Source organism: Arachis ipaensis, chromosome B03, assembly GCF_000816755.2.
Source record: "Arachis ipaensis cultivar K30076 chromosome B03, Araip1.1, whole genome shotgun sequence".
NCBI lineage: Eukaryota > Viridiplantae > Streptophyta > Magnoliopsida > Fabales > Fabaceae > Arachis > Arachis ipaensis.
This window is the reverse complement of record NC_029787.2, coordinates 28903350-28913834: the sequence shown is the minus strand read 5'-3', so window position 1 is coordinate 28913834 and position 10485 is coordinate 28903350. Positions and strand designations below refer to the sequence as shown.

The window sequence follows — 10485 nt, the reverse complement described above, 5'->3', positions numbered from 1 at the left end:
TCAAACTTAAAGATAAAATATGAAAAAATATTTTAATTATAATACATAATTAAACATATGTATAAAATATTTAATTTGATATTATATTAAAATTAAATTAAAAAATATATAAAAAATTTAATTATTTTAAGAAGAAAGAAAGAAAATTTAATTATAATGATGAGAAGATGTGGTTAATACATATAGTTCCTTTAGGTGATTGGAGTTTTAAAAATTGTACAGGAAAGGGGGAGGATTTGACATGTGTGGTGTGCAGGCTTAGAATAGATGTCAATTTTTGCTATTCTTCTTTTGCTACAAAATGCTATTTATAAACCGATCTCTCTTTTTTCAGCAAATTCAATTTTTTTACCTGGTCCTTCAAGAATCAAGATCCATATTATACTTTCACCACCTAAGAACTCTCCTACTTCCACACAATTAGTCGCTAAACAAAAATGATTAATATTCTTTGGGACATTTCGTACATAGCATTTAACGTTATACTTTAGGGTAAAATTTCAAATCTTTAATTTGGTAGCGCAACTCGTAAATAGATTGCTTTATGTAAACCCAACATACAAAAACAGAGAATTATTGATCGCATTTGTTAATACCTAATTCTGAATTCAGTCAATATGTGATTACGGATCAATTTTATATTTTGGCAAATAAACCACTTTGAGTACGAAAACATCTTCATAGAACCGCTGAATATCAACATAGTAACTATAAACCTAATCACTACAACTCGAGGTATTGGATGGCAAATTTACGTCCAAGCAACAAAATCGAAGCATAAGGAAAGTAAGGGCCACCCTCCTCTTTTTGTTAGTTATGACTTATGAGCCTCTCTGATTTCTTTAAGACATTAAAAGCTTTATCAGAGAGTCCTTGTTTCCTATAACAATTGGCTGCAATAGCATAAACAGTCCAATCTAAATGCCAGTACCGAATCCGATTATGTTCTAACTGTGCCAGAAGCTTGCCAATTCCCTCCGTTTTAGAAGTGGCAGCGTAAGCACTAATCAGGGTACCAAATGTATAGCTATTGAAATTAATACCCTCTTCTTGCATTTCACATATCAAATTTTCCAATTTGTCATAGTTCTGTGTTTGATAGTAGAGATTAAGCAAAACATTTCTTGACAAAATCGACCTTGCAAAACCCAAAGCTCTCATCTTCTCCATGATGCTTTCTGCTCTATCCACATCCCGGGCATAGCAATTAAGAAGAGAGCTGTAACATTCTCCAGTTCTTAAGTACTTTGGAATGTTCTGCTTCTTCTAGTCCATTAGCCTTCCCAATCAAGTCTAGTCCATTAACCTTCCCAATCAAGTCTAGTCTTATCGCAAGATCTTCAGATTTATGTTGGGAAAACCCTTTCTCCAACATCCACGACGACACCTGTAGAAATGATTCATGTTACCCATAGAAGGTAAATGAAAGGCATAAAGAAGTCAACACATCTACTGACATGCAAAGTTTGTTGCTGTAATAACAGATGAATAAAGATACGGCTATAGAATCCCATAACTCCGAGCAAAAGAAACATTATTTCGAATCTTAGTCACACAATCAAATTGACCCACAACTCCCAGGGAATCAAAACAGAGATATATCATTCTTCTATCGTTGAACAAAATTGTCAATTGAACAATGAGAAATGACACCCTATGAATGCAATTCATTAGTCCTTTTTAACAAAGATTAGACCTGCAATTCTGCAAAACACTTCCCAGTGAATACTTTCAAGTTTCAATCACACATATTATGAAGTAAGGTTCACTCTGTCTTTTATCCTGCAACCAATATCAACAAATTCCTCAACTTTGAGATAAGTAGATAACACTCTTACCCAAGACCTTATTTAAAGCTAACAAACAAGCCTCAGACCACTTGGATCAACAAATTTTTATTAGAGCCAAATCTATCATCAAGTAATATCTAAAATTCTTCTAGTTGAAATCTCACTAATAGCGCTCAAATTTCATGTATATTCTCACCAATTGGATCGCATTATGCAGCTAGATCAAAATTCATCCTATACTGTGATTAAATAAATAAAAGAATAAAAAATCCACAAATTTAATTAATTTAATTAACTATTAAAAGTATTAGTAGTAGCAAAAACAATACCTCGACGGTGGTTTCTATATCTTCTGCGTGATCTGAGTTTCCTGATAACAGATAGAAGTCTGTTGTAGTTAACAGTTCCGCCATCCCTAATCCACCTCTCGAAGATTGGAACCACCGAGGACGTCAATTCAGGAGCCGTAAAGATCCGACAGTACAAGTCGCGCAAAGGAAGCTTCTGGAAAAACGGTGTCCTCAGGACTGAAATGACGCCGCTTTGTTCCTTGTTGACAGCTAAGAGGTTGCAGGTGGTGGAGTGTTGTGAGGGATGAGTAGGGATTGCGAGAAATAAAATTCGTTTTATAAATTGAGACGATTTACGCAAAATGTGGAGGATTTGTGTAGCAAAACACATCTAATCTAGAGCCCAGGAAGAAAGGTTATAGTGGAGAAGAAGCAGCATCTGCAAAAGCTTGAGGAAGAAGAAGAGAGAGAGAGAGACAAATAAGAAAGACAACAGTGTAAAGTGACACTAAAGAAGCAATGTGGCTGAGCAGAGGCTAGTATTGACGATGGAACTGAAGGAGGCCGCGTTGCAACGGCTGTGGCTGCAACCACGTTGATAAGCTGGGTTTGGTTGAATAAACGGAAGTGGTTCTCCGTATTTGAGCTGAATTAAACACCGACGTAACAAAACAAATTATAAGCCAGTTGAATCTTATTAGGTTGTTAAATTTATTTTGAAATGAAGCATCTTAGAAAATTTAAGAGAGTGATATATAAGACATACCAACTTAGAAGCAGTCTTTTTGGTGAACCATTCACCTACATCAATTGGTCCTAAACCTCATTGTTGAAAAGATGTGTACACCGAATGTAAACCCTAATTCATGATTTGCCTAATTGACAGTCATCCCTTAACATTTTATTGATGGCTAAGGCAGAAGTCAGGGCTGTTTCTATCTTCCTCTGGCTCTGAAATTTCACCTGTTTGTTTATGAGAATCTAAACCCAGCACATCAATTGCAGGCACATTTGACTCCACATCCTTAATCCAACTCATCAGCTTGTTATGAACATCAAGCGAGATAATATTCTTGCTACTGAGTGACCTTATCAAATCCTCTGCCTCCTCCATATCTCCATTAAATTTCAAGTACTGAAAAATGGCAGCTAAGGATTCCAGTAGTGGCCTCCACTTACACCCCACTTCACAGATAGAAACTGCCTCTTTCATACATCGAACAGCCCTCGCAAAATTTCTTTGGGAAACATATCCAAACAAGAGCCATGACCAAGTCCATAAATTTGGCTTTCCTCCCTTCATGATTGTCCTATTAACAATGGCTTCAGCTTCCTCCATATTGCCGTTTCTGCTGTAAGCTGCTATCATCTTGTTCGGAATAAAGAAATTTCTGAAATACCGATTTCTAGATTCCCACTCCTCAAAGATACTCTTAGCAAGTTCAATCTCATCCACCTTGAGAAATGAACTTACTACAGCTGAATAATACTGTTTTTTGAGTAACTTCCCATCCATCATGTAAATATTCCACAACCTCATCACTTCTTCTTTCTTCCCTATTGTTGCATATTGAGTCATAAGGTAAGGAAAGGCCTCATTCCAGATTGTATAACTCAGGCGCTTCTCTGATTTCTTTAAAGCGTTAAAAGCTTTATCATGAAGCCCGAGTTTGCCATACCAATTGGCTGCCACAGCATAAACACTCCACCAATCTACATGTTGGGAATACGATGGATCATCTTCTAACTGTGCAAGAAGTTTGTCGATTCCTTCTATATCAGATTTGGCCGCATATGTATTAATCAAGGTGGCGTATGTAAATCTATCGAATTTAACACCCTCTTCTTTCATTTCAAGCAACAAATTTTCCACTTTGTCATAGTTTTGTGTTTGATAGTAGAGGTTAAGCAAAGAATTTCTCGCCAAAGTAGACCTTGCAAAACCCAAATGTTTCATCTGCAGCATGATCCTTTCAGCTTTATCCACATCCCTAACTTGAGCATAGCAATTAAGAAGAGAGCTGTAACATTCTGCAGCTCTTGAGTATTTCGGAATGCTATCAAAATAGGATTCAGCTTCTTCTATTCCCTTAGCCTTTGCAATCAAGTCCAGTCTTAAACTAAATTCTGCAGATCCAGGTTCAGAGTATCCTTTGTCAGACATCCAAAATGACACCTGCAAACACAGTTCATTTTCACAAAGATCCCAAAACTCAGCCCAGAAAAACATAGTATCTTTAACATTTGAATCGCATTTTGCAGCTAGATCACGATTCAACCTAAAGTTCGAATAAATAATATTTTTATTAATTAATTAACGACTAATTTATAATTAATGATGATGACGATACCTCGAGGGCGTTTTTATATCTTTTGCGTGACCTAAGTTGCTTGATAAGGAATAGCAGTTTATCGTAGGTAAGAGTTTGGCCATCCTGAACCCACTGCTCGAGAATCGTAACAACCGGGAGAGTTGGATCGGTCACAGTGAATATCCGACGGTACAAATCCTGCGGGACATAAACGGCGGCGATTTGATTCCTCTTCGCCGGTAAGAGGTTGGAGGTGGAAGAGGCAGAGGTTGCGTAGGTCACGGAAGAACGAGGAAGAAGATGTAAAGCGGATTTCAGACGAGTGAGTACTACCATTTCTTATTCGGAATTAAGAGATGCAAGATGCAAGTTTTGTTCTTCAGCAATGGAGTTGCAGAGTGAGCGTTTGGAAGAGTAGCGGAATATTGTGAATACTGGATACTGCGAATTGAGCTGTGAGCAACAGCATTTGGTCTCAGTGGCAAAGTACATACCCTAATGGCCTAAATGCATAAATCTATTCAGAAAAATTAATTTTATAAATCAAATATCTAAAAAATTTATTTAACAACATTACGATAAATATTCAGTAAAGTAAATGATTTATCATATTTAAAATAAAAAAATTTAAGTTTGAAATAAAGACATAAAAAACATAATAAACATTTTAAAAAGTAGACGTTTTTTATAATAATCTCATTATTCATGAATGTATGTATTATTTAAAAACTAAGAAGACAAGAAATGATAAAATTGGATATGAACAAAGCTTATAATAAGAGAGAATGGAAGTTCTTATAGTTTATCATGGAGACAATAAGTTTTGTCTTTAGATAAATTTTTTATTCTATTCTAGTAGAAAGTCAACTATTTAGTTTTTTTAGGCCAACAAAGAGTATTCGTCAAGAAAATTTTTGTTACAGTATCTTTTTTTTTTTGGAACAAAAGATTTCTCCTATCTATTACATAAAGCAGAGCAAAACAGGACTATTCAAAAGATCTAAATTCATAAGAGAAGTCCAAGTGTTAATCACTTATTGTTTGTCGTAATTCTATTCTTTTTTGTAAGGCTTTAGAGGAGACATGTTCTAACCTTTTGACTCTACTATATGACTATGAAATAACTACTGGACAAAGTTAATTTCGATAAGTCTGCTATCTTTTTCAGTCGGAACACACCTACCAACGCTCGATGGGAATTGGCTACTACTCTTAATATTAAACATGTGGATGCCCAGGATAAATACCTAGGGCTATCATCAGTGGTCCAACGATCGAAGAAAGCGACTTTTAGGATCATTAAGAATAAAGTTCAAAAGAGGTCCAAGTTTGGAAAAGAAATCTCCTATTAACAGGTGGACGGCATGTACTCATTAAAGTAGTTGGTAAAGCAATTTCGGTATATACTCTATCTTGTTTCTAATTACCAAATTCATTATTGGAGAAGATGCATAGGATATTGATGCAATTCTAGTGGGATCGAAAAGGTTTAGAGCGCAAAATGGCGTGGATTAGCGAGGATATGATGTCCAGGCCTAAGAAAGAAGGAGGATTGGGTTAGGGGTGTACATGACCCGACCCGGCACGAAGATTTAGCCCGAGCCCGAACATTTTAGGGGCTAATTTGGTGTGATTTCACCAGGTATAGGGTTGGATAAATGTCTCAAAACTAGACCCGATCATTATTTAGGGATGGGTCTGGGTCAAGGTGAACCCGGCTTCACCTGACCCATGTGCATCTTAAGAGAACTAAAAAACATATATATGTTTTAAATTAATTCCAATATTATGTTATATTAATTATAAGCTTATTATTTTATTTTAAATCACACTTATTGAATTAGAAAATAGATTAAAAAAGCATCAAGTTAAAATTTATGATTTGGGTTTCATCGGGTCTATGACTGGGTTATGATCTAAAAAAAATAGATCCGGTGTATATTTAGGGTCGAGTCTAGGTTATGACAAACCCAGTTTCACCCGACCAATATACACCCCTAGATTGGGTTTTAAATATCTAAGAGCACATAATTTGGCACTACTATGAAAGTAATTTTGGAGTGTCACTATGAAGTAACCAATTAGGTTTACGGCGAAACCTAGAAATCGATCACTAATCCAATTTGAGTACCTCCACAGGATAAACCTCAACAGAAAACTGAATCTTTATCAAAATATTTTTGCTTCACATTTCGGACAATTAGCAATAATTTTTCTGTGGACTTCCGGGAAAAATCGATTTTCGCCGGAATGAAAAAGACATATATGGTAGAATCATAATCATAGAATACGACCCTAATCGAAATGCATACATCTGTCTCATACACTATGGGGATGGTGAGAAAAGATATATTTTACACCCCAGAGGGGCTATAATTGGAGATACCATTGTTTCTGGTCCAAATTCTCTATTGGCTCGAATGCTAAAAGAAAAATATTTTCGTTATGCAACCATACTGACAATTGATAAAGATTCACAACCTTTTTGGGGTTGATAAAGTCTTTTAAAAGGAAGAAAAGTTGCAGAAAAAGAAATTAGCTGGAGCATAAGTTCAAGTTCCAATGTTTGTATATGGCATGATATTTGGTTACCTTCTCCATACCTATTTATTTCCAATCACAGTAACAACACAAATACAAGAATCTACTGGGTCAAAGATTTACTTACAGTGATTTGTCAATGAAAGCAAGAACAGATAGAAAAAACTTTTCCTTCGAAAATCGCGACCCGTATCCTCTCCACCCCTCTGAATGCTGATGGTGTTGACAAGCTCCAATGAAACTGGAATAAACGAAAACAATATGATGTCTCTACTGAGTATGCGATAGTTTATGGTTTTTATCATGTTCCAACTGAGCAACTTTCTCCTTTGTTGCAAAATCAAAAAATTTGGAAGCAGATTTGGGCATTAAAAATTTAAACCAAGCTACAAATATTTACATGAGGAACTATTCATGAAAGGTTATCTATTTTGAATCTTATTCATTGCAGATTTGCAAACACCTCGTCTTTATGTTCAAGATATAAACTGGAAAATAAAACAATCATTTGCTGTCTCTTTTGTTGTGGCCTTGCTGTTATGGTCTGGAACTCTCTCTTTATTATTGGGACTGTTGCTCGAAATGGATCTCCTGATTTCCGGTCGTGGTGGCTACGGGTCACCGCCAATAACCAAGCCGACATTGCTGAGACTGCTCGAATTATGGTTGTTTGCTAGGAACTTTGAAAAGCTCGAAATAGAATAATTTTTGAAGGAAAGAAGACGATAGTAGAAAAGATAGTTGAGGCAGTGTCGCGATACCACGTATCTAAAGCTATGGACTAAACATACCTTTCCACGTTTAGCTCCGTTATCTCTTTAGCCATGTTTCTTTTTTTTTTTTTTCCAGTTAAGTCATACCTAGTGGAACATCCCCAATTGTTACTATTTGTCTCTCTTTAGACACTGTTATTTTTTTTTAAAGAAATTAAATTAAATTATCTTTGAAAAAAAACACAATAAACATATAATTTATTATTCTTCAAAATATATTAAAATAATTAATAAATATTTTTTGAAAAATTAAATTCCTAAATTACACATTTAAAAATTTTATTTAATAACATTATAATTAATTATTAGTAGAGTAATTTACTACCAATATATTTTACCACCTAACAAAAGCTAATTCGACAATTAACTTATTTTATGTTACCAAAACATAATCTATTCTTATCATGAATGACAATACTAAATCTATAAAAGTACTCTAACTATAACTATATGCTTATTTATTTAAAAGAGAAAAACAACAACACTAACGTAAAAATCGATCGCCCCATGATGTGCCATGTCACATTCAGACAGTTGATATTATAATTTCGTGCATCTGAGAGTGCCATAATGTTCGAGTATCTCAAAAAATATGAAAAAAGCCGTCAAAAAAGGTAGTAATGAAGCAAAAAGAGTGAATAAAAAGGACCTTTGAAGTGTTGTAAACAACTTGCTCAAAGACGAATCCACTCCTATTGGTACGGGACAAATATCTCCACTACAATTTGGAACTTTATTGAAGAGTATATAATAATACTTATTTGTCCTCACTAAATTATTAAATTTGACTCCACAATAATTTTTTATTCAACTTTTGACACTTGATAATCAATTTGAAAATTTCATATTAGATGTCCATTATAATTATCAATTTTTAAATTTAAATAAGTTCGGTGTTCTTTTTTAAAAATTGATTCGAAAGAATATTATCTATCTATTAGTGTTTCTTCTTTTGAAATTAGCTTTAGTTTTTTCCATAACAACTACACTAATTGAATGAACTTTTTCCTATGAATATTATTAAGAGCTAATTGTATGAAAATTGAGTTTTTAAATAATTATTTAACGATATATATATATGAAAAAGACACATTTTTATAATAACTAATTTTTTATGTAAACATAATATTTTTATTATAAAAATTATTATCATGTTATATATATTTTGCCCCCACTATTAAAATTTTTTAAATTCGTCACTGGACTTGCTTATATAGGCGTGTCTAAACTTTATCTTATTTATACTATAAACGAATTAAGATTGTACATATATCGTTTACCGTGTAAATAAGATAACCCACGTGTCACAACACGTGTGCAAACGTAATACGTGCAAGGCGATACGTGGCTTATCCTTTACACTGTAAACGATATATATGCAACCTTAATTCATTTATAATGTAAACGAAATAAATAAAAAGATACAAATTGGTAAATAAGCTATAAATAACATATGTCCATAAATAAAATAATTATATTATTTATTCAAAAGTTTCATGCAAAAATGAGGTGTGATTTATGTTAATATTATCATATTTTTGTGTAACAGTTAATATAAGAGATAGTTAGTGTAAATAGAAATCATGAGTTTAAAAGTAGAAAAAAAGCCAAATTGAAATTATGATTGACGAATCTTAAAAAATAAAACTCTCTAAAAATAATCTTAACATTTTTTATAGAGAAGAATCTTTGAAAAACATTGTTATCGGTAATTTTTTACTAGAAGAATTTTAAAATATTTAAAAAATACCCTTGTAGCTAATGATTTCAAAAAAACTTATCTATATATAAGGCGCTACGTTCTTCTCTTTCCATGCCACTTCTCTCTCCTCTAACCGTATAATTATTCTTCTTTGCCATAAGTAAATTTTTTTTTACTTTTTGTTATGTGCTTAGTAAAAGTTAGTTAAATTTTTGTCGTTAATTTAAAAATCTATTGTGATGATCAAATTTTATTAGAACACCTAAAGGTGTAATATTTATGTGTGACAATCTTTGTATTTTTGTCATTTCTCTTATGATATTGTTCGATGAGATTAAGAGTATTATTTTTCAAAATATAAATTTGTATAAACTATAAAAAGGATGACAAATATTCTATACATATATTCTATATTAGTATTCGGTGAGTTCATTCAATTTTGAACAATATACATCAATAATAATGCAAATTTACAAAAAATGTTCTCAATATACATTTAAATTCAATCACTGGTATTTATCGTTGAGCTGTATATAAAGTTAAAACAATTTTCTTATACTGTCGAAGAACTTGACTCGATCCGAATATCGATTGAGAAGATTATATTATTAAAAGTAAAAAAAAAAAAAAATTTAAAAACAACTATGAAATTGTTGATGCGAAGAGGTGTGGACTGCACGATGACACACTATACAAACAACTTCAATAGGAATCGTTAGTCATAATTCCCAAAGCCTTCATGTTATTTATCATCATTGGACAGATCATGGCCATTGATTAAAGCAACATTCTCCTTCAATCTTTTTTTTTAAATCGAAGCCATTCTTTTTCAATCTCTCTCTCAATACGGTCACATATTTAACCTTATAAGAATCGTTAGTAACTATTTCTTTAAAAGATTCAAACTACAGTAATCGTTGGTCACGTTTTTTAATTTAGATAAATTTCGGCATGATAACAGCGTATTACACTATTTTATTATAATACATAAGTATTACACCATTCCAACTTCGATATTAAAAATAATTTAAAAATTCCGTGATTTAACAAGGCTAATTATATGCTGTTTGAAAGTTA

General features: G+C 32.9%; 2 protein-coding genes across 2 annotated transcripts; both read right to left on the bottom strand.

The window, feature by feature from the left end:
- Positions 662-2471, bottom strand: LOC107632777 (pentatricopeptide repeat-containing protein At2g20710, mitochondrial). The gene is made up of 3 exons (XM_016336433.2): positions 2120-2471; positions 1362-1387; positions 662-1266 (listed from the first exon to the last, which is right to left on the bottom strand). Exons 1-3 carry the CDS (start codon positions 2469-2471, stop codon positions 811-813), a joined length of 834 nt encoding a protein of 277 aa, XP_016191919.1. The 3' UTR covers positions 662-810.
- On the bottom strand, positions 1031-4900 carry LOC107630081 (pentatricopeptide repeat-containing protein At2g20710, mitochondrial-like). The gene is made up of 4 exons (XM_016333113.2): positions 4432-4900; positions 2847-4256; positions 2120-2726; positions 1031-1387 (listed from the first exon to the last, which is right to left on the bottom strand). The coding sequence occupies exons 1-2, from the start codon at positions 4726-4728 to the stop codon at positions 2982-2984; spliced, it is 1572 nt and encodes a 523-aa protein (XP_016188599.1). The 5' UTR covers positions 4729-4900; the 3' UTR covers positions 1031-1387; positions 2120-2726; positions 2847-2981.

What these genes read in the sequence shown, in the direction of transcription:
- LOC107632777 (XM_016336433.2), bottom strand. Translation starts at nt 2,471, where the DNA reads ATGTGTTTTGCTACACAAATCCTCCACATTTTGCGTAAATCGTCTCAA. An exon ending in ATATAGAAACCACCGTCGAG is followed by an intron (nt 1,388 to 2,119) that starts GTATTGTTTTTG and finishes TCATTTCTACAG; the next exon opens with GTGTCGTCGTGGATGTTGGA. An exon ending in TCGTGGATGTTGGAGAAAGG is followed by an intron (nt 1,267 to 1,361) that starts GTTTTCCCAACA and finishes CTAATGGACTAG; the next exon opens with AAGAAGCAGAACATTCCAAA.
- LOC107630081 (XM_016333113.2), bottom strand. Translation starts at nt 4,728, where the DNA reads ATGGTAGTACTCACTCGTCTGAAATCCGCTTTACATCTTCTTCCTCGT. An exon ending in GATATAAAAACGCCCTCGAG is followed by an intron (nt 4,257 to 4,431) that starts GTATCGTCATCA and finishes CTGTGTTTGCAG; the next exon opens with GTGTCATTTTGGATGTCTGA.